The sequence below is a fragment of the Aphelocoma coerulescens genome, assembly GCF_041296385.1.
Source record: "Aphelocoma coerulescens isolate FSJ_1873_10779 chromosome Z unlocalized genomic scaffold, UR_Acoe_1.0 ChrZ, whole genome shotgun sequence".
In the NCBI taxonomy this organism is placed as follows: Eukaryota; Metazoa; Chordata; class Aves; order Passeriformes; family Corvidae; genus Aphelocoma; species Aphelocoma coerulescens.
The window spans coordinates 53,778,738-53,799,638 of record NW_027184085.1 but is presented as its reverse complement, the minus strand read 5'-3'; the positions used below and the strand labels follow the sequence as shown (position 1 = coordinate 53,799,638).

Here is a 20,901-nt window from a genome sequence, read left to right as displayed (position 1 = left end):
TTAAAAGAAAGGCACTTTTAGCCATCAATGCCAACCTCTTCTGCTCCAACAAATGCATCTGTTAAGAAAAGAAATACTATCAGCAGGGCAACAGGTGGCATATTACAGCCAAACTTGAAAGGTTATAATAAGGAGGAGTGTGTGTGAGCGAGAGGAGAAAAACTTGAAAAGAGGGGAATAAAATGAAGGAAAACACAGTGGCAAATATTTTTGCCTATTGCTGCACTTACAGACAGCTGGAATAAAGGTCTGGTGACTTTGCAACACTGGGGTAGGGTATTGCCCTGGAAATGCATTCGCCCATTGTACTGCTCTCTGTTTGCTTAGAAGGAATTCAGAAGGGATTTGCTTTCTCTTGTTTCATGAGCCCCACGCTTTCACACTGACCAAAGTGGATACACACCAGCTGGCCATGTCCATCACCACCACTGGGTGGGAGAATTCCTGATTATACTTAGATCCCTCAGACCCCACTCTGTCACTCGTAGAGAAGCTCTGCTTGCACACCGCTTCCGAAATGCAGCCGGCTGGGAGGTCCACACGCCTTGCCTGAAGGAGCTGGATGCTTTCTGGATCAAACATGAATGACCTGCTGAAGGTGCCCCTGTTGCACGTCCTCACCCTGGCAGCCCTCAGCTTGGCTGAGACACTTCTAAAAGGTTTGATTGGAGGGGCTTTTTCCCTGCTCTTCTTCTACCATTTGCTGAAGAATGTTTTGCAAAGGGGAAGGTGTCTCTGATAATAGTGGGGTTGGTGGTGCAGTAGTGTTCCCAAAAAAGATGAAAATGGTCTGCTTTCAGTAGTCACTTCACTGCAGTTAGTAGGATACCAGTGAAAATATTTTCATATTTGTGTTTGGAATTGAAGGCTCTTTGTCTATGAAGAGCACATAGTCCATTGTAACAGGCAGGGGAGACCTTTGGGTTCAGCCTGGGTGGGATGTACATTTCTCATGTGAGAGAGAGCTCAGAAGTGTTAATGGCTGGTAGCACCAGTTGCCGCAGAGCCAGAGATTTGTTGTGTTCAGCACACCTGTGTAGGTTTATAAGTATAAAAAGCTTCAAAAAAAGTAAATACTTATGATGTCTTTACAAAGAATATGTATGTAAATACAAATACACACTGTTTGTTATAGCATATAATGTAGAAGTTGTGATACCTTCTTCCCATCTTGTGTGCACGCGTTCATATGGGCGTATGCACACGTACTTTTAGCCAACTAAAGAATTGGAATAAAAAAATCTGGTTAGAAAAGTCTGTGAGCTATGAAGTGCAATCGTGGTCTTCTGGACGTACCATTTGGTTAACCTGCGGACGACAATTTTTGCTGAACGGTGATTGTCCAGTGCGATTCAACGTTTACCAGAAACTTTGCAGCTTCAGGAAAACAAAATGAAATCTTAAGGGGAATGCCAGTATTCACATGTTAGGCCAACATCGCTGCTCTTGGCGGGCTATGTTCTTAAAATTGTTAGTCAGGTTATTCTAAAAATGAAAAAAAAAGGAAATAATGTATCTTCTTTATAAAAATGTTTTGAAATAAAAATGTTAATATTTTCCTAAGGCACTAAAGTAAGTTGGTGAATTTTACGCTTTTTGAATGTTGTGGTAAGACAAGTGGTATTAGAGAGACAAGAAAAACAAAGAGGACAGGGATAGATTTTTTTTTTCAGGTGTCACAGTGTGATTAACAAATATGTACCATTTTCTAGGACATTGCAGCTGAGCCAGTTTTTACCAGAGGAACTGCAGTTTCTCCAGGTGTCTGCAATGTTGCAGAGGGACTGGTTCTGTTTTCTGCATTGTGTTTCTTGCCTGGTTGGTCTGGTTTCAAAAGTGTGAATCTGAATCCAAAGCCAGGACATTTGGAACCTTCTGGTGGGCTGGGGATAGAAGGGTATTTGGCTTTCTCATGGTCCTGTGACCAGCCTTGGGTCATTTTTCTATCTCAGGAAACTACAGCTGACATCCAGAAAAATGTCACCTGTGTGGCTTTACACAATATAAATTAATTTATTTTCCATTTATTTAAAGCCAGAAGGATACTTTAAAAATATCAGAAAGCTCCAGTGTACACACATAGGAAGGCCAGGCTCCATTTCTATGTGCTGACAGATATGTATGTACATCGTTCAGGTTCTATTTTCCTATGTTAAAATTTGGTAATGCACACATCATATGTTTAGAGTGCTTTCTGGAGAAAACATGGACTGACAGCAGCACCCAAGCTGCTCGGATGGTGTTTAGATGTAAGCACTGTCTCAGCCATTTTGGGACTCTGTTGTCACCTCAGGAAATGACGGCATGTTCCACTCCCCACTGTCCCTACTTGGGTTAAATATCACAAAGGTGAAAAGAACATATGAGAAAATGACACATCCCCATTGTTGTCATGGTTGCTCTCTGAGGATGTAGAATTTAGGAAGGCAACTTAAAAAACTTTTCCTGTTACTGTAGTGCTGTCAGTTTGGACAGTATTTTCTTGCAACCATGAGGCTTGATTGTGCCCAAAAAGCTGCATGCTGACTTTCAAGAAGTACCAGGTCAGACCATGTCTATGCAATATTCTGTCATCTATTGAATTAAAGACCCACCTTAAAAATATTTAACCATTTCTAGAGAATTTATTTAATATAGAAACCTGGCAGTTCTTATTTGCCCAAAGAACAAAATACTGTCATTATACATACCAGCTCTTGGTACAAATGTAACTTTATTACCTGTGAGAATGACTGTGTTTATTGTTACAACAGTTATAAAACTGGTTGCTTTGAATTATTGTTGCTGTAAAAATTTACATTTCTCAGGGTTAGAAAAGCATCCTTCCAGAGATCAAGGAATGTGGACAACAGTAACAGAAACATACTATATAAAATTAGATTGCAAAACTCTGGGGTTAATGCCATCAAATCCCAATAAACTCTGTCACGAAATAGCAATGTCTCATTTGCAGTAGACAGGATAACCATCGATGGGGGTTATTATCCTAAGACAACCTCCAGTAGAAGGTAAATGAACGCTTTATGGAAATCTTCCATTTGGTTTCACTGGCATGGGATTCATCTGGGGTACAATACAGATGATTATTTTCTGTCTAATGTAACCCAAAGTGACCTGATAAAGTGATGCATGATACACTTTGAAGCAGGGATCTTAAACAATGAATTAGTCACAGACTTGTTTCAATTGAAGTTTTGTTCATATAATCTTTAGTGCTGCCTTAGATACAGTTTCAAGATTTACATAAGTATAGTTGTTATTGTTAATCAATGATACAATGAGAAATCTTATAATTTGGAAGTATTATTGAGGCAGATTCATTCTAATGAAATGTCAAAAGCGTTTAGAGTTTTACATAAACCTGATAGTGGAAGCTGATCCTTTCTTCCTCTAGTTTCATTCCAGCAGAACTCCAAAGACATTCTAACTTTGACTTCCATGTAAATTGAAAAAGCATTAGGGTATAGACTTTCTATTATTCTCAGTCACTTAAATCTGAGTGTGTTCTCTTTTGCCCTTTCCTTAGGGAGGGAAGGGTAAAACTGATGTAGTTTATTTTTTGCCTGAATTTGAATTTTATTGTACTAAGCAGAGCCAGTAGAATCCCAACACAGCAGCTGGGATTCTCTGTGAAAAAATAATGGGCCAGATACTGCTACAGTCAGTGAGGAACAGGAGGAGTCCTGAATCCATGATAAATTTTCAAGGTAGTGTTTCAGGAATATGGTAAAATCAGTTTATCTCAGCACAGTCGTCACTGAAATCCAGTCCAACAAATACGGATATGTGTCCTTTGCAGCCACTGATCAAGTAATTCAAGTTTTTTTGGAGGCAGTGGCTGCAATGAATACCATGAGCAGGCAAAGCGAGTGGCTAGGCTTATGCTTTGATCCCTTCCAGCTGTGACTCAAGTCTTTCACCAGAGCAATGGCAAATGTTTCTAAAGATACATTTAATGTATGACAACAGGTCTGTGATAATGAGCATTAGACATAGCTGTTCAACTTCTAACCTTTGTGCTACTTGATCAGAAACTGTGAGAAAAAGTGACTATGTCCTAGTCAGGACACAAATCTGAATGACCTGAATTGTCTTTGTGAGCCCGGCTCAGAAAAATATAGTGCTAAATAAGGGGTTTGGTGCTTTTATATAATAGGCTTTGGTTGTTTTTGGTTTTGGTTTTTTTAAAGATAAATAGTTGAGTGAATAAATCCTGTAATAATGACAAAGAAGCCCAAATCTCATGCATTAATGAGGAGGCACTGTTCCCACTCCAGGGGCAGGTCAGCTTGCCTTCAATGTGTGTGCTACCACTTGCACTTCCAGCCTATGCAATGCCACCCTCATAGCAATGGGACAGCCTCACCTGTGTCCTTGCAGTATGCTCACCCAGTGCTGTGAATCTTGAGAAAGTGGTGGGTCAGATACATAGGACACACTGAGCTTGTTGGAGCTTGGTTTGCTCTATTTTGCACGTTCTGGAGAGACCTCAAGGGACATGCCATTGAGTGACCCTGCAGGGACATGGCTCCCTCGACCAAAGGTATCTGGCAGGCTATGTAGCTCTCTCCAGGAGGCACCAGAGGGCTTTCACATTTTCTCTTGTTCACACAGCTCCCTTGATCAGCACTCCTCTGGAAACTGTGGATGCCCTCGTAGAAGATGTTGCTAAGTTTGTCTGTGTAGTGGAGTCATATCCTGAGCCGGAGATTACATGGACGCGCAACAGCATTCCCATCAGGTAGGGAGCAGCCCCAGCCCTCACCAGCATTTCTGCCAAAACTGGCAGTATTTTCTTTCATGATAGAGGAGATATCTGGAAATATAAAAACAGGTCTGTGGCAGGAGACAGTATGAGTGCTGTAATTATATAGGATTCTATGTTTCTGAGGGAGTGATAAGAGCACTTGGGGACTGCTCTTGCAGCTTCACACACTTGAGCTCACAGAGAGTTAGTTTCCGCTGCAAGGTATGCAAGTAGTTCTCTCTCCAGGTTCAGACAATTCAGTCTGCTCTGTTCCTCAGTTTATGCACGTACGAAGGAGGAGAATGCTGTATAATGTTTAAAAGGAGCTTATCAGGACTTGTTGTCTGTCTCAATGTGCTTGGAAATTTTGCATGGAAGGGGTTGCGCTGTGCCCTTCTTGTTTGCTTCTAGTTCTGGATCTGGAAATTGTCTTCTCATTGTTACGCACTGTCAGACATTAACCACCAGGCATCAAGGTGTCAACAAAGAAGGCAGCCTTCTGGAAGTGTGGAAATGTGTTATGGAAGTTACTACCATTCCTTTTGCTCTTTTGGTGTAGACAGGTTTCTACGAAGTAAACTGTACTTGATCTTCTAGCTCTGAAATCACATTACATCTGCCACATGGCTTCATATAGATTTCTCATTCTAAATGGCAGTAACTGACTCCCTCTGTGAGGGAAAATGCAGCATAACCTTTGTGTGACATGGTCAAAACCTGTCCTCCACAGGAGATGTGCATGTTGGGCAGATGGTTACCTGAAGTATGGTTCTCTCTATTGTGGTCAAACATCCAAAGAGCCTTTGGACCACTGGCATAGGAGGCTCCAAGTAAGTCAGCAGCAGAAGGAGGTCTCACTGCTTGGAAAACTGCTTTAGAGTAGGACAAAGCAGAAAGTTGCAAGTATGCATATAGGCCTTCAGAAATATATATATATTTTTTCATTGTCTGCATTCTCAGCAAAATTTGGCCCTAATCTCCTGACCCTGGCTCTGTTCCAACAAGGAGGTCTGAACTTCTATGGATGTTATTTCCAAATCAGGTCACCTTTCTCCTAATTCCTTCCCCATCAGTGACACCATGACTGAAAATCAAAGCAGGGAGAGAAAGCCATCCATAGAGGACTGTGTCTTTCTCTCCCCATGTCTTTAAAATGATCCCTCTCTATATGTTCTAAGATAATATGAAATGCAGATCATTTATTGCCTCAATCCCCTCTTCCAGAAGCCCAACATGTCTTTCTTAAAGCCCTCACACTCTCTGTCTGAGACCCAGTACTTTGACCAAAATGGAAAATAAAGATAAAAACACCTCGGCTGGTAAGGCCTTAGAGCTCAGGTGCTTCATTCCTTTACTGGGACTTCTGAAGCAGCATTAATAACAGCAAGTTATTATACTTTCACAAGGCTATGTAGCATTAGTGTTCAGTACTGCTGGATAAAAAAGCTCAGGCCAAAGACAAAGGAATAGATAAGCTGAATATATTTCTGTTACTTTCTAAAAACTGAGATGAAACTATTTGCACAATGGAAAAGTGTCAGATGAGAAGACATTTTTTCTGAAAAAAAAACCCCATATAAATGTACTTCTGTGCCTCTGTGTGTGTGTGTGTCACATTTCAAAGGGCCTAGTTATTGCAAGCAATTAACATCAGTTATTTAATTTCCAAAATTTTCTTCTCTTGCCATGGTCCCAGCATCCTGGACAGACATGAAGGTTAACCTGCAAAACAAAACAGTGTATCAACTCTCAACTCCAATGGGAATAGAGCCTGGGCAGAGACTACAGTCAGCACTAATCTTCTGGATGTGCCTTTTCTTTTGGCATCAAAACTTGTGCAAGTAAACCAGCAGGTGCCCTATGCCGAGTGAAATGGTTTCCTGTCCCATCTTCCAGAACAGGGCTGCCCACAATGAGCCTTCCTTAGGGAAAGAAGGGAACAGAGCCAGCATGTCTTTTACACTATGGATGACTTCATGGCACTCTTTTTTCCCCATGTTGAAAAAGTGGAGGGAGATGTAACACTGAATGGTGAAATGTTGTTGAAAGGAAATACATGCCTGTAACATCATAAATGGTACATTCAGATTAGTCAGTGACTACTGTACAATTTGTAACAGTAAAAGACAAAACATGACACATATAGCAGTCAGTTTGCTTGGGACACAATCCTCAGATCAGAACCCTTTTGCCACTCTTCATTGGAATCAAAGTCCAACTGCATGAAAGTGCTTCCTAAAAGCATCAACAAAGGTGTGAAAATAAAACACAAAGAAATTTACTATTTATAGTGCTTATTTATACTATTTATTTATATTTATTATACTTTTGCAGTTTTGCAATGAAGATCAATAGTTTAGCCCTCTGATTTCTTGGCATCTTTCTGCTTTCCCTGGCTCTCACACTTGAACACACATGTCTCCCTTACTCACACACCACACTTCTCTCATCATGCTCACATGCAAAATTGGTCTTTGCCACACATTTGTTGCAATATCCCATATTTTTGTTGCTCCAGCTTCAGGGCTTTCTTCACTTCTCTGAAATCTCCAGGTTAAAACCTGCTGTCATTAAAATACAGCTGTCCTTGAATCCTCTAAATTTCAGGTGGCTTAAGCATATTTCTTCGCTAGTTTGTTGTTTAGTTTTTTGTTAAAAAAAAATATACAAAACCATTCCAGTATGTAGACACAAAAGGGTATGGTTTTTGGTTTGTGTCTTTTTTCACAATTGTAAAAATATTTCCATAACTTTATCTGTTTAATTAAAAAAAACTCTTTTTTTTTTTTTTCCCTGAAGAAGGAAAGCTTCTGCCAGCTCTGTTTCCCATACAAGCAGTCTTTGGCTTGCACTGAGCAATTATACCTTAAACAGAATCTAGCTGGAAAAGATTATTTGTGCTCATGCCTGTCTTTGGCCAGTCAAAACCCCAAGCATGATACCTACTTATTTTACCAATGTCTGGTTGGAGGAAAAATTGCTGCTACACTAGTGGCAGTCAGGAACTGCACGGTCTAGTGAGAACCTGAATCTTAAGGCTGAACTCAACATTTTCAGCCCCTTCCCTTCTGCTTGCATGTTGAAAACCAAAGGTAAAGCTTGTTGCCATTTGTAGTGCCATCAGCAGCCTGCATATGCAAATGCAATTCTCTCTCTCCATCCCTGGTTGTCCCTGACAATCTGTGCTGTGCCCTGCAGGCTGTTCGACACACGGTACAGCATCCAGAGGAACGGGCAGCTCCTGACCATCCTGAGCGTGGAGGACAGTGATGATGGGGTGTACTGCTGCACAGCAGATAACGGGGTTGGAGCAGCTGCGCAGAGCTGTGGGGCTCTCCAGGTGAAAATGCGTAAGTGGGAATGCAATTTCTTCCTGACGCCATGCGAATGTTTAATCAAAAGCCTGAGCAGACTCCCATGCATGGCACCTGGGGATCCATGCTCAATGCAGACCCATGTTCTTATGAATCTGGGTGCAGTCCTTTGAGGCAGAGACGTCATATGGCATATGAGGTCATAACTTAATGTAGTTGTGGCAATTCACTTTGAATAACACACACTTGTTCTCGGATCAGAGGACAAAACCTGATGCTTTGAAGAATGCCTCTTGTGCAAAACTCTGTAAAAGAGGCACATTAAACTTCTGCATAGATCCCTGGCGAATTTTAAATGTAAGATTTCACTAATCGGGTTTCTACCTGAGGATGTAAAATTCAACTAAATTATGTTCAGATGCTCTCAATAATAGTGTTTAATGGTCTGGAGCATCATGCTGTAAATCTCATCATCCCACATGGAAGGCAAAAGGCTTGTTCTCACCTATGAACAGAGATATGTATGTGCCAAACTCAGTAAAGTTGGACTCACGTGGCTGGAGTTATTTACCCAAATGCTTTAAAGGGTAGCAGAGATATATTCTGGCTAAAGCATCTGGTTGTAGGAAAGGATTTGTTTGTGCTAATGAGATGACCCTCCTGGTCTGGTAATTCTGGAGCTCCACAGCATCCCAGTCACTTGCAGGTGGTGGCCAGGAGGCGATGCTCTCTGAAGCTTGTTTTTCCTGTTGGTTCATTATCATGCAAGGGACTCAAAATGTCAGGTCTCCCAAAATATGGAGATGATGATCTTTTATACTCTCAGCTCAGAGTAAGATAGGCCATGTTCCTTTTTCAGTAAAATGAATTTAAATTTATCCCTTATTAACTTCAAGGGAATTTGACCGCTTTTTCTTTAATGCTGCATTGTCCTTTTCACTAGCATAGTTATAAATCCTTCAGTTAGGGACATTAATTGAGTTTACATACTCTTCTTGTTGAGCTAGAGGCAAGCCTGAGTACTGTTTCAAAATCAATTCAATCCAGATCTGAGCTTCAGGCAAGACAGTGTTTACTCAGTGAAGAGTGGCAGAACCTGGAATGCTAACATTCTTCAATACTGGAAATACTCTTATCTGAATTTGGATTTTATCCCAGGCCCTAATTCAAATGACTGTCAAACTCCACTCAGGAAAACAAATAACCCATGCAAGTTAGCTGCTTTTGCATCTGTAAACTGAAACTGAATGCTGTGCTGAAGAAAGATCTTTCTTACCAAGGCAGTCCATGACAAAGAAAGACTGCTCTATCTTCCAGCAACACACAGAAAAAGCAGCAGAATGGTTGATGTTATTTCTGAATTTGTCTTATTATGTCTTAGCTTCTTTCCAACTTTAATTTTTAGCTTTTAAAATTTTAGGACCCAAAATAACCCGTCCACCTATAAATGTGGAAATAATAGAAGGGTTAAAGGCTGTTCTTCCATGCACTACGATGGGGAATCCAAAACCTTCTGTTTCATGGGTCAAAGGAGAAACAGTTGTAAAGGTGAGTAGAGAATGGTTTTTTGTAATGCTAATTATTTGTGACAGTACTGTGTTAAATGTTAGCATTAGTTACAGTATTTGTAAATTCTAGTAGCTAGAAAGGAAACATTTGGAAAAACAGGGCTCATCTCATAAATATCTTCATCTGCAATAATTCTACATACAAACCAAATGTTCTCTGTGTATGTATATTTTATAGGACATATGCTTGTTACTACTTAGTATGGCCAAATACTGATGAAAGCATTTGTGAGCGTTCTCTTAAGTAAGAGCTCTTTCAAAGCTATAATACACTGATCTGCAAAAATAGGGATGGGTGAGTATGTCAGGACAATGCTGAGCAGGAAGAGCTGCTTCAAAATCCTTCAGTGGTAGGACAAATCCTTCAGTGGTAGGACAACATGTATAGTCTTCATGCATGTAAGCCCAATCTGCAAACAAATTTTTGATGCTGTTTGTGTGCAGCCTGAATGTAGTGTCCTCACCTCAACTGCTCCTTCCTCCGGCAGGAGACTGCTCGCATTGCTGTCCTTGATTCTGGGAATTTAAGGATACACAATGTTCAGAGAGAAGATGCAGGACAGTATCGTTGTGTAGCCAAGAACAGTTTGGGCACAGCCTATTCGAAACCTGCAACTGTGGTGGTGGAAGGTGAGTAACTTTTGAACCAGGCTCAAGCTCCATGTGCCAGCCCCTTGTGCATACCCAGTTAACTTGAATTAAACTAAAGTATCATGTTGATGTCCACAAAACCATCCTAGAGGATGATAATGAGAGGAGAGGAGAGAGAGGAGAGGAGAGGAGAGGAGAGGAGAGGAGAGGAGAGGAGAGGAGAGGAGAGGAGAGGAGAGGAGAGGAGAGGAGAGGAGAGGAGAGGAGAGGAGAGGAGAGGAGAGGAGAGGAGAGGAGAGGAGAGGAGAGGAGAGGAGAGGAGAGGAGAGGAGAGGAGAGGAGAGGAGAGGAGAGGAGAGGAGAGGAGAGGAGAGGAGAGGAGAGGAGAGGAGAGGAGAGGAGAGGAGAGGAGAGGAGAGGAGAGGAGAGGAGAGGAGAGGAGAGGAGAGGAGAGGAGAGGAGAGGAGAGGAGAGGAGAGGAGAGGAGAGGAGAGGAGAGGAGAGGAGAGGAGAGGAGAGGAGAGGAGAGAAGAGGAGAGGAGAGGAGAGGAGAGGAGAGGAGAGGAGAGAAGAGGAGAGGAGAACTTTGCCCTTTGTGGACATGAACATTTTCTGCCCACTAAATGAACATCAGATTGATTTTTCAGTTTCTGGTCTTTATGTGCTGTATGTCTAATTCTTATGCACAGAAGGTATTTGCTTTGTGGTGAGAGTCACCACCAGTTTCAGAGTGCTGAGAACAGTGGACTGCAGGGAAACCTAAATGCCGGCAACAAGGCATTCCATCTTCCTGAATCCTATAAGAGAACTTGGGTTGGGAAAGGGCTTGTGGAGTGAGTGGGGGAATAACAGATTTAGGAGAGAAGAGGAGAGAAGAGGAGAGGAGAGGAGAACTTTGCCCTTTGTGGACATGAACATTTTCTGCCCACTAAATGAACATCAGATTGATTTTTCAGTTTCTGGTCTTTATGTGCTGTATGTCTAATTCTTATGCACAGAAGGTATTTGCTTTGTGGTGAGAGTCACCACCAGTTTCAGAGTGCTGAGAACAGTGGACTGCAGGGAAACCTAAATGCTGGCAACAAGGCATTCCATCTTCCTGAATCCTATAAGAGAACTTGGGTTGGGAAAGGGCTTGTGGAGTGAGTGGGGGAATAACAGATTTAGTAGATGAATGAATTTTTTGTTCTGATTCAGAATGACTGTACTGTAGAAGGTGGAAAAGGGTCTTAATTTACCTAGTAAGCTTCAAAATACTATTGTAGGTTACATTTGGCCTGGAACTGTCAGAGTTACTTAGTGTGCAATCCCATTTCTAAGAGGAACATAGACTTTCTTCGGGGAGCAGTATAGAGTATATTAGATCGAACTACACATTTCTGTAGATCTACTGTTTTCCTAAAACATGCACTAATTTTTCAGGATTTTTTCCTCCCTTTTAAATATTTGTATGTACAGACTTTTTATATGCTAGAAATTCCTTAAATAGCTTTCAAACAGGAAGGCAGCTATTCTTAATCTAGATTCAGAGTGGTACTTCTTCCAGGCAGTGAGGCAAACTGAAAACAGCTGGATCTTGATGTGAACAGCTTGAGTCCTGGGTTTTAGTTTGGTCCCTGTCATTGAAACAATGGGCAAAGGCTTGTCAAGGGTTAAACTGTGAATGGCAAATACTTGGTGCCATGCACACAAACGCCATCTCCATGCTGAAGGGCCTCCGGCACTGCAATTTTATTGCTCCAGATCTGCCAGAGCTAGTTACGGAATCTAAAAACAGGCTGGAATTGCACCAAAAATCCAGGCTGCTAAGGTTGATGCCTTGTTTTATCTCCATCTCCAGAATTATGCAGTGGCCTGTTAATTCAAGGACTGGCAAAATACTCCACAAATACCTTGCTCAGGGTGTGTATGTGTGCTCCTTTTTAAAATGAAGAAGATTAGTTCCTAATTAATCAGTGGCAGTTCAATGCTCCCATTCCTGTGTTGGGTGAATAAATAAATGCTCTTCTCCAGGCTCACCTTGGTTTCTCTAGTAGGACACCTATATAATATATCTAATTTTGGGTGGCCACCCAGACTGACACATGTTTAGTTTACATTTTTGGCTTCCAAAATCCAGAGGTATTAATCCTGACTGCAGCTTGCTGTGCATGCAAATCCCTTCCCCTCACGGTATTTTAGATTAATTCTCATGCATATTTAGCATAACTACCTCTGCACACATCTGTGTATGCATGCAAGTATGTATGCACACACACCACCCTCACTTTTATTATTATATTTAGTATCCCTCCCCTCCCTGCCTCTCCTACCCCATTAGTATCAGTATTTTAAAGTAACTCCAAGTAAATAATATACTAAAATTAATCAAAGCAGGAAAATCACACTCCAGTATTCTTTGGGCATTCAGTATGTTCAGAAAATTTATAAAAATTGCTGTTTATTGCTTCTCTGTAATAACTCTTCAATATTTTTTTCTCAAATCCTGGTCCTTAGTATTCACTGGAGTCACCAGTCTGCGTAGCATGGTTTAATATTAAAATAAAATGACTAAGCATGGCTGGTTAACTATGAATATTTAATTCCAAGGCAAGTGTCCATTCAAAGAGCAGTGTAAGTATTTATGCCTAGCCAGATCTAGATCACATGGATCCTGATTTGTGTGCTTCCATTTTAATGGGTCCAGCATTAGTCCCGTGTGGCATCACACCCTTACAGGGAAGGGAGCACCCAAGAATGATAGGTCCTCATGGCTGAAAGGAATGACAAAAGGAAGAGGGCCTGCAAAAACTTACAAAGTTTTAGTAGTAAATTACACATTTGGCATGGGAATGTGTATGTTAATCCCTGACCTCCCAGATAAGCACAGGGCAGAGGGTTTTGGATAAAGGGCTAGGATGGAAGTAGAGGGACTGAGAGAGAGTGAAATGGATTAAAGAGGAGGAGAGAGAATGAAAAGGAGAAAGGAAGAGGGAAGTATCACCAGTCCTGGCTCCAGCATCAATCCAGCTGATGGGGTATGTGGGCTCCTGGAACGCATGTATATCCAGGCCTTGTAGTCCTTTTTATTGTGAAGTTTCCCTGGGCTGGAACTAAATTTCTCATTCTCTATGCAAATGAGTTATCATGTGCAGCCCAGTCTTGTAGACTTTTCTGGAAATGGGTTGGAGGGCTTCAGGGATCTTGGGTGCTTTTGATCCCCCCTTACATTCCATGCCTGCTCATTGGCCTCATTCCTGCGCCTCTGCTGTACTCTGTTGTGCTTAGCTCCAGGAGCTCCAGGAGCCAGAACAAGGACACTTGTCCCAGAAATGTATTGCCCTACTTCCAGCTATTGCTGGTAATTGGCTGCTGCTCCCAACAGTCCTTGGTGCTCCACACCTATATGGCCATCAGTGTTTGAGACACATAATTAGCCCCTTATTTTCTAGGATTCCACATCCTGCAATTAGCTTTAGTGTTCAAAGTGCAGAGGTGTTCTTGAAAGACTGACTCTGTCTTCTGCAGGCAATCAGGCTCCTTAATGTAATTTTGGTCAGGCACATGCTTCATTGACTTGCTCAGGTTGGGCCCAGAAATTACAGCAAGTCACAAGTACATACAATGAACTGTGCAGGAACCACTTGTTCAAACTGACAACAATCTTGGATCAAATGTTAACACTACTGAGCTACCTTACGGTCCCACTTGTCTGGTTTCAGTTGTCCGAGGTAGAACTGTTTCAAAAATGCTGCTATTTTGATTTTCCAAATACTTTTTCTGCTATGCCTTGTCAGCTTTCCTCAACATTCATAATACTGGCCTCTATTTATTACTTTTAAAATACAGCTTTAGTATTTTTAAAGTTTTATTATTTTTAAAGCAAAGTTGAAATAATATGAGCAACAGGTTTTAGATGAAAATTCAGGTGCAGTTCTTGTCATGATAAAGAAAGCATTGGAGACCTCTCGTAGTAGAACAGATTTTTAGATCCCGATTTTCATCGGTGAATGTAGTGAAAGAGATAGAGATTCTGTGGGTGCTTCACCCTGCACAGACCTGTCCCAAGTTAGGGCAGCCTGTTTGCTTTCCCAAGGCATGCTTCAGGCACCAGGGCTTAGGTCATGAATTCTAATAAATTAATACTGAGTTAGGATTTTAATTAAAAGGATTTAAAAGCCTGCCTTTTTGCATCTTTTCTCCAAGTCTGGGGCAAACCCAGAATGAATTTGGACAAGTGATGATGAAATAGATAGTTTTCTTAAAAGGCATAATCCACAAGTGGTACATACATGATCATAATGGACCTAACTGTTGGGTTTGTGGGAAGAGCTGGATTCTTTACTGGGAGCTGTGCTGACTCTGTGGGCAGCACTGCTCTCAGTGAAAGCCTGCTTGGGGTGCCTGGAGGATATTAAGAAAATAAAAAGGCCATGGAGCATCCCCTTGATTTAACATCAGGGAATAGGCTCTGGAGATAAGGGATGGAGAAGGGATACAAGGGGCAATTGTTGGCCAAGTGGGCCAAGTGAGAGACCGTGCAAGATAGGCAGCACTCCTGAAGAAGGGTTACACACAATTTTTATGATCTTGGTATGTCCTGTAGCAGTAAAATGACATGACCTTGGTTTAGCTCTGAGGAATGCCTCAGAGGAGTAGGGTTGGTTCTTTCTGACATGCGCTGGGGTCATCATAAATTGGTTCTCCACGAGTGAGCTGGTTCACAGCTGTGCAGAAGCTTCATGGTTGTATTTCACTCACTTGGTTCTTCTAGTTACAGCCCACTCAACTTATAAAAAGAAGGACTAGTGAAAGTACTGGTATGAAGAAGAAGTGCATTAGGCAGAAACAGCCTTTTCCACACTACTCTGCAAAGCAAAACAAGAAATGCTGAGTTTGTTGGGTCTGCTAAAATTAGCATGTGAAGATGACTTCCTCTTGCTACTGTGCATCCACAGATGTCTACAGAAGGTAGCATGTGCATTGAGATAAGGGAACAATATTATAATCTTGACTGTGTGCCAAGAAATGTGTTTTTAATTTCCTGGAGGCAACATTTCTGACCTGCAGTTTTCATTAATTTTCTATGATCTTAAGCATTTTGCTAACTAGCTTTTTAATCACTGCATTTTCAGTTTTGGTAATGTACACTTCTGCTAAACCTAGAAGAGTATTTATATACTCAATGAAGCAGTACATTGCCAAAGGATTTCCACAGATTTCCTGTTGTTTGCTGTATTGATGCTCAAAGTGAATCTCTGGCTGAAAAGTTCCTGGATGAATCCCAGATTCAGGACTATGGTCAAATAGAAGCATGTGCTTGCTTACCTGATCTGTAGTTCACACAGATGTCTGAAGGTTGAAGTTTATTGACAAGATGTTGACTGAGATGGCTAAGATGTTCCCGTTTTATCTGAAATAAGAAATCATTCCTTTGGGAATAAATTGGGGAGCAGCTATTGCCATCAACAGTGTTGAGATTTGTCATCAAAGGCAGAAATTCCCATTGATGTCAGTGAAAATTCAGGGCAGGGTATAAAGACTTAAGCTGTGCCAAGAAGGCATTTTTTGGGCCTCCTCTGAGCATTTGGAATTTGTAGGGTCTGTAAGACTTTAGTCTGTTTTTTTCCCTTATGTGTTGGACAGCTATTTATGTACATAGGCAGTAGAACAGGAGGAATTTGGTTTTCGTTGGTATTTGCAGTGACATCTATCCAGTCCATTAATAGGACTGGCTCCACAAAAGCTATGTGAGAGATTTTCAGGTTCAGCTTCTGGGCCTGCTGCCTAAAACTGTACACCCTCTGGAGCCCCCAATATTTGATGTGTGTTAAGAATGGTATTTTCCATATCCATTATGTATGAACTGTGTGATTTTTATAAGAACACATTAAAAGCCATGAGCTCTTGTGTGGTGAAAGGCATAGCAATGGCTGTTATGAGCATGCTTATCACTCAGACACAGAGTTAAGCTGCCTTGTTAATTTTTTTCTTAATATGTGAAATAAATTCCATTGGATGGTTTTGCCTTAATCTCTTGCTATCTTTTTCAGATATTGTCCTTATAGCCAGTATTCAAAGTATATTCAAAGTAAATTCCTGCATTAAATAAGAAGTGTCTCTTGCAGAACAGCCACAAACCAGTAATTTTTGCGATGATTTATGGGTGTCATTGCCTGACCTGGGCTCAGTTTTTTGCTTTGTTTCGGAGAATATTTCTTCTGTCCTTGGGGGAAGGAAAGTGACACTTTGTGAATTGGTAGAATGGGCTCCTGTCCTATGTCCTTCCTCATTCTTCAAAACAAAAAAGTCACAAAAGAAATTGAAAAGTTGACCATGAATTTCTGACAGTTTAGAAGTAACACCTGCTTATAAATGAAATATAAAGCCATAAACCATGTTTCAGCCTTAGCCTTATTTTTATCTTCAACTGATGAAAGAGCATTTTCTGGAAATTAATGGAGTTATTGTCACTGAAATGTACAAAGGGTTGTGGTGGAATAAGCACTAACACAACAGAAGGTAAAATATTCTTCTGAGAGGTGTCCTTCTAATCCGACAGCAGCATGAGTGACAGTCTTCTGATGTAGGAAGACAGGGTGAACAGCCTAGTGGAACTTGGTGTGCGGAAGGTTTTTCTTCCCCTGAGGATGAAGAACAAACTTTCTGTTGTGTCTTTCTAGGTGTTGTATCCAGCTAGAACTCTGGAGTTCCAGTTTGCCCAGTGATGCATTTTTAATGTTGACAAGTAAAGAAAAAGGCGATAAATACAGGGATTGCTATGTGAGAGGAGAGAGTAAGTGGATGGTCCTGCTGGTTGTGTACTGAGTTAGACGCAACTCCATCTTGTGATTTACATGAAACTGAGCTTGATCTCCAGCCTGTGGCACCAGAGACTTGTGGAATTCAGGAGTATACTGTGTGATAATATTTAGTTTTGAAGTCATCACTCTACAGACATGTCAAGAAATTAGCAATCATAAAACTGTAAAGAAACAAACAAATTAGCCAGAGCAAATGTTAGAAGACCTAGCATGTTTAACAAAAATTTACCTGTATTCTCCATGGATTTATTAACATTTTTGGTTCAATCTCTGCAGTTTCCAACTGTATGAAGAGGCACTGGTTGAGGACTACTGACCCTTTCTTTAACTAGGCCGTTTCATTCCTCTCTCTGCTGAAGTGTTGCTGCTCCACTTCAACCTGAGCTACTATGTGGCAGCAAATAAAACAATGAAATCAAAACAAGGGTAGAAGCAATGCTCCCCACACTCTCCTGACTTAGATGTTGTTTGGTTTTGAGTTCCAGCCCTGGTAGATAGAAGTCTTTTCCTGGCCACATTTTATTGCTTATTACTAGCTACTAAAATAATACCCTACCACAGGCCACAAAAATGTTCCCCTGTAAGCCACTTCTGACAACTGCCTTAGCCTTAAAAATAGGAAGATTTTCCTTGGAGAATCATTCCTTCAGAAGAAAGGATCTGCCAGATTTGGTCTAGATTTTTAAAAATAATTTTGTCTAATTCACGTGCCATTGAGGGGATGGCAAACTAGTTGACAATAGAAAGCAATGCCATTGCTACTTAGTTAAGAGGCTATCCCTGTAGGTGTAAAGCAGTAGCTTCCTTCAGCTGTTTTTTGGATGTCTTATATAGTCTTGGGACAAATTTGCTTCCTAGATAAATCAACAGACTGGAAAGTCACATCAAAATTCAAGTAACAGGAATAAGAGCATGTATTTAGTGCAGATAATTCTATCAATTTGTATTCCAGAGATGGTCTGTATTTCTAATGAAAACTGACTCCTGATATGTCATCCAGAAAGTTTTTTACACTTCTGTGCCAACTTGCCTGCACTTGCCATAGATGATGTAGGAAAAGGAGATACCAAGAGACCACTGAAGCAGCCTGTCAGGACTGTTACCTTGCTGCATTTCCTATAGATTAGATTTCAGCGTGAAATCTGAATTTTTTATCTGCGTAATCTTTTGAGGTAGAGTGTTTTGGGTGAGGTGAATTACCAAATAGCAGACTGGCAAGGAAGTTTGCAGTTTGTCATTTAAGTAGACGGTGAAATTTCCTCATGGAAATTCTAATACCAACACTGAAGAGGAGTCTTGGCTCTGCCTTGAGCAGAGGCAGAAACTCTGGGAAAGGACAGCCTTCCTGTCTGCATTGATGCTGCTGTATGTACCTGCAGGCACTGTTCTATGACAGTAAATGGTGAATACTGCAGTTTGCTTTTAAAAATTGCAAAGGGTTTGGGGCGAGGGAGCATTACAGGGTAAGACCAAGCTTGCCTGTAATTACACCAAAGTATTTGACTGGCCTCAGCGGGGTGGCGTGGGTGTAACTGAAACCCCAGAATATCTCATTAAATCTCCTCCTACCTACGGCATTCATCAGAGTCATCCCAAGGATCCCAGATGCCGCAGATACAACCATAGCCCTAATTACAGGGTAACAGGCGAGCTGCAGGAAGAAGAAAATAGCCCCAGACCTTTCAGCAATGACAAGTAAGCGTGAGCTATTCAGTTTGCTCCCGAGGCTTGCTCTGCTGTGACGTTGGCATGAGGTTCATGCTGCCTTCGAGTCATTGTCACAGGGTGGCCTCTGGCATGGAGCAGGTGCAGCGCAGGCTTCCTGGGAGCATGAGGCTTTGGAGAAGGCACATACACTCAATTCTTCTTTAGGAAGCATTTGAGCCTGCTATTTCCTTTCGCAAAAATGTCTTTCGCCTAACAAAGAGTTTGGGAAGGCACTTGAAAAATTTATGATCTTCTCACATCATTGCATGAATTGTGGTTTTGAGAAAAAAAAAAAGATATGTCAGTTAAAATCCCTCTCTCTTGTAAACTGTTGGCTAGCTAGAAATCATGACCTTCCTGCAGAACAATGAAAGGATAGAGAATATCCATAACTTTCAGATAAAGTGGGGCAGAGCAAACTGAGACTAGTATCCTGAAGTGGCTGGAGCCCCAGATAGCCCCTCACAAAAAGGGCATATCAAACAGGGAGTTGAGAATTTGGAACGAAGATGGGTCTCTGATGTATGAGGAGCTAGATGAGCTTTCAACACTAAAAATCAAGCTTGCATGATAGATAAGGTGAGCAGGGAACTGGCTCTTGCTGTCCTCCAAACCAAGGAACATCCTAGCAGCTACTGCTAGTAGCACTTTAAAGTAGATGAAAGGAAGTACTTTCACATGACATTGTAATTAAATTTATGGCATTGTTGTTACCCAGTGGTGGAGACCAGATGCCAGGATAATGCATGGATTAGCTCATTTTTGGGCATCCCAGTGATTCCCCACTATTGCTTGCTTGATTCCTTAGAGTGGGAGAGGGAAAGGGAGACTTGTTCGTAGCCATCAAGATTTCACTACGTGCACACAGACTGGTAGACTTGGCAGCAGTCATGGTGAGTTGTGATCACGAATGGAACAAGCAAAGGAATTGCTCCTCGACTTTGGGAGGCTGGGACCTGCCTTTCCAATTTCACATACAGTAGTGGGTAGAGGCAGAGTTAAATGGCACTTGGTATGTCTCTGTACTGTAGATGAGACAGAGCATGGGGAAGCTTAAAAGGGTCTTTCCTTCAAAGAAATCAAACACATATATAAGACCAGTACTGACATGAAAAGAATTTCCTCATTCATTTCCTTGGGAAGTAATCTGAACATGTTATCCTCACTTGTCCTTGAATCTGGTGTTTGCTCTGTATACAGAGATGAACACTTGTACAGAAAGGGTTTTATATAGTTACACAGGATATAAGCTATCTATTTACATTTTACTCCTGGTTATTATATCTTTGCATGTTTGTGGTGTTGCCTTTTAGGATTCCAGAGACATCTACATGCAGTATAAAGTCTTTCACAGCTGAGAAGTCAGTGGCTGATGTGTTTACCATCATATGAGTCCTTCTGCTAATGCAAATTGTCCTACCACCCATAAATTTAGGAGTCCGCCCTAAAATAAAGTTATCTTGAAAGTTTATTGCCTTGCCAAGAAAAGTTTGCTTTGATATCAGACACTAGAGCTCTGAATCTGAAGGCATATGATTCAGGATGGAGATGTTATGTCTTACTCCATCCTCCTTCCACACAGACCTTGAACTGTCCCTGGTGCCCATCTCACAGCCTCAGGCTCTAGGTTGAGTGTTTATGTATTGCTGTGGAGTCTGGCCTGTGCTGCATGATGTTTTAAGAACTATGACAAGACACAAGTCTCCCAAATAATATATCACGAGCCAGAAGAGCTTGGAGATCTTGAGATTTTGTACAAAATGCAGATATTTCAGATGCATTGGAGGCTTATACTCTCAGGTTACCACAATAACAGGGTGAGGGGCAATGGATGATAAAATACTGCTTGCTTACAACTTGCTTACAGCTCTTCCTCAGTTTGCTCTTTTGGGCCCCGTACATGATAGTGCTGTTCCTTGAGTAATGATACAGTGGTTGTGTGCATTTCCTACTGCATTTGTACATTTTTGTCTTTTGACAACTTGTGTACACATGCTTCTCTAGCAATAAGCATGTTTTTACATGGATTAAATAAAAATAGGTAAGCAATTTGAAAGAGATAAATGGAAGTGTCTCATATCAGCTTTGCCTGAGCTGTTGTGCTCCTCTTTATATTTCCTTGGTAGGCTTACAAAAAATGTAAATACTGCAACTTTGGTAAGAAATACTTG

General features: G+C 41.3%; 1 protein-coding gene across 3 annotated transcripts in view; it reads left to right on the top strand.

Moving 5' to 3' along the window:
* Positions 1–562: 562 nt before the first annotated feature.
* The window catches only part of MUSK (muscle associated receptor tyrosine kinase), a 54,409-nt gene continuing 34,070 nt past the window's right edge, over positions 563–20,901 (top strand). The window contains exons 1-6 of one of the 3 annotated variants that reach the window (XM_069001804.1): positions 581–659; positions 4,615–4,741; positions 7,946–8,097; positions 9,482–9,609; positions 10,118–10,259; positions 15,028–15,032. In XM_069001804.1, coding sequence (XP_068857905.1) covers positions 581–659; positions 4,615–4,741; positions 7,946–8,097; positions 9,482–9,609; positions 10,118–10,259; positions 15,028–15,032 — 633 coding nt within the window. Of the gene's footprint in view, positions 660–4,614; positions 4,742–7,945; positions 8,098–9,481; positions 9,610–10,117; positions 10,260–15,027; positions 15,033–20,901 lie in introns of all 3 variants that reach the window. The other 2 variants (XM_069001803.1, XM_069001805.1) reach the window with 2 other exon arrangements.